This window comes from Aphelocoma coerulescens, chromosome 3 (genome assembly GCF_041296385.1).
Source record: "Aphelocoma coerulescens isolate FSJ_1873_10779 chromosome 3, UR_Acoe_1.0, whole genome shotgun sequence".
NCBI lineage: Eukaryota > Metazoa > Chordata > Aves > Passeriformes > Corvidae > Aphelocoma > Aphelocoma coerulescens.
Genome location: NC_091016.1, coordinates 122,726,038 through 122,727,557, shown reverse-complemented (window position 1 = coordinate 122,727,557; position 1,520 = coordinate 122,726,038). Strand labels below are relative to the sequence as shown.

At 61.4% G+C, this 1,520-nt stretch overlaps 1 protein-coding gene across 1 annotated transcript; it reads left to right on the top strand.

Moving 5' to 3' along the window:
- The first annotated feature begins 487 nt into the window (after positions 1-487).
- On the top strand, positions 488-1,075 carry LOC138107445 (small basic protein 1-like). The gene is made up of 2 exons (XM_069008668.1): positions 488-545; positions 945-1,075. Exons 1-2 carry the CDS (start codon positions 488-490, stop codon positions 1,073-1,075), a joined length of 189 nt encoding a protein of 62 aa, XP_068864769.1.
- The last annotated feature ends 445 nt before the right edge of the window (positions 1,076-1,520 follow it).

Here is a 1,520-nt window from a genome sequence, read left to right as displayed (position 1 = left end):
GCTCTTTGATCCTCAGTGCCAGAGCTCCGGTCAGGGTTGGATACTCCATAAAACCATTCCCATCATGGATCTGATACCCCATCGTGTCCATTGTGTCCGTGTCTTGCAGACAGCGCCCAGAGCTTATCAGGAACGATCCCAGACGGAATTCCTGCCGCCCTGGGAGCAGCTGTGCCGTGGGCAGCCCCAGCTGGCACTGCTGGAGCACGGCCGTGCCCAACAGCCGGATCTGGGGAGCAGGAACGGCCCCCACGGAGCACAGGCCTGGCTGCCAGGTGCCTTTGTGAGAGGGACCAGCAGGTCAGGGTGACACTGCACAGCCTGCAGAGCAAACAACAGCCCTTTGGAGATGGTTTTGCCCCAGGTTCTCCTCTGGCCGTGCCGCTCGTGGCCGGAGTCCCTCTATAAAACCTCCACCCTCGGACACCTCGGACACCTCGGACACACTTTTCTCCCCGTGTGCCAAGATCCCCCCTGGCCTCCAGCCATGAGGGTGCTCTGCGTGGTCTTTGCTGTGCTCCTGCTGTTCTCCCTGGCCACCCGAGGTAAGACAGGAACGTGTGGAGGTGGAGAAAGCGGGGTCACCTGTGTCCCCTCCAGCCTCTGTGCCTCGGGGGGAGGGAGGGGGTTCCTCCCAGGGGATCAGGTTTGCCCAGCCTAGCAGGCACAATGGGTTTGGGATGGGATGAATTCCACTCTGCAAATCCCATCTCTCACGCTCATGCAGAGGGATCCAATGCGTGGGGGGATGGTTTGTAAGTGTCCAGTTGTCCCCCAGCTCAGTGGGGACAGAAAACGCGTCCTGTCCTATGCTGGTCTAGCCCCAAAGGTACCCAGAGCGTTTGTACCACCCCGGAGCCAGCAAGGAGACAATTCCTGGGGCTCTGCCTTCCCACGTACCCAGGATTTTCTCTCTAACCCCTCTCTGTCTCCTCCCGCGGCAGGGCACGGGCAGCCCAAGGGTTTTTGTGACGGGTACTGCGCCCACGCGTGCGGCGAAACCGATGAGTGGTCCTTCAGCCCCTACTGCGAGGAGCTGCACTGCTGCATCCCCTCTCCCAAAAAGGGGAAATGACCCCGGAGGAGTCCGGCCCCGGAGGAAGAGCAGCGCTCGCCGTGGAGCTGCCGGCGCTGCTCCCAGGGTGTGGCCGAGGCGGTGCGCAGCGCTCTGAAGTAAAGATGGGCAGATGATTTCTGTGTGCTGTGAGGTTCATTCGCCTCCCGGGAGGGGACAGCCGGGGGAGGTTGGCAGCCAGAGCTCCCTGGAGAGCGGTCACGACACAGCCCTGACAGCCCTAGCTGCTCCTGGCAGCCCCAGACCCCTGACATCACAATGCCACCCGGGAAAAGCAAAGGCTTTGGGATTTTCAAGGCAGAGGGGTGGCAAAGGCTGGGAGAGGGCTCACTGCATAATCCAGTGAGTGCCTCCCTCCTCCACAAGTTGAACCCCAGTTTGTTTGTAGGGGACACCATCAGCCCCAGGAGTCCCGTTCAGCCTCTGCAATGGGGTTCTCTGTCCC

Excerpts from the sequence above, each read along its gene's own strand:
- LOC138107445 (XM_069008668.1), top strand. The coding sequence starts at position 488 with ATGAGGGTGCTCTGCGTGGTCTTTGCTGTGCTCCTGCTGTTCTCCCTG. Across the intron at positions 546-944 it reads GTTCTCCCTGGCCACCCGAG|GGCACGGGCAGCCCAAGGGT; the intron begins GTAAGACAGGAA and ends CTCCCGCGGCAG.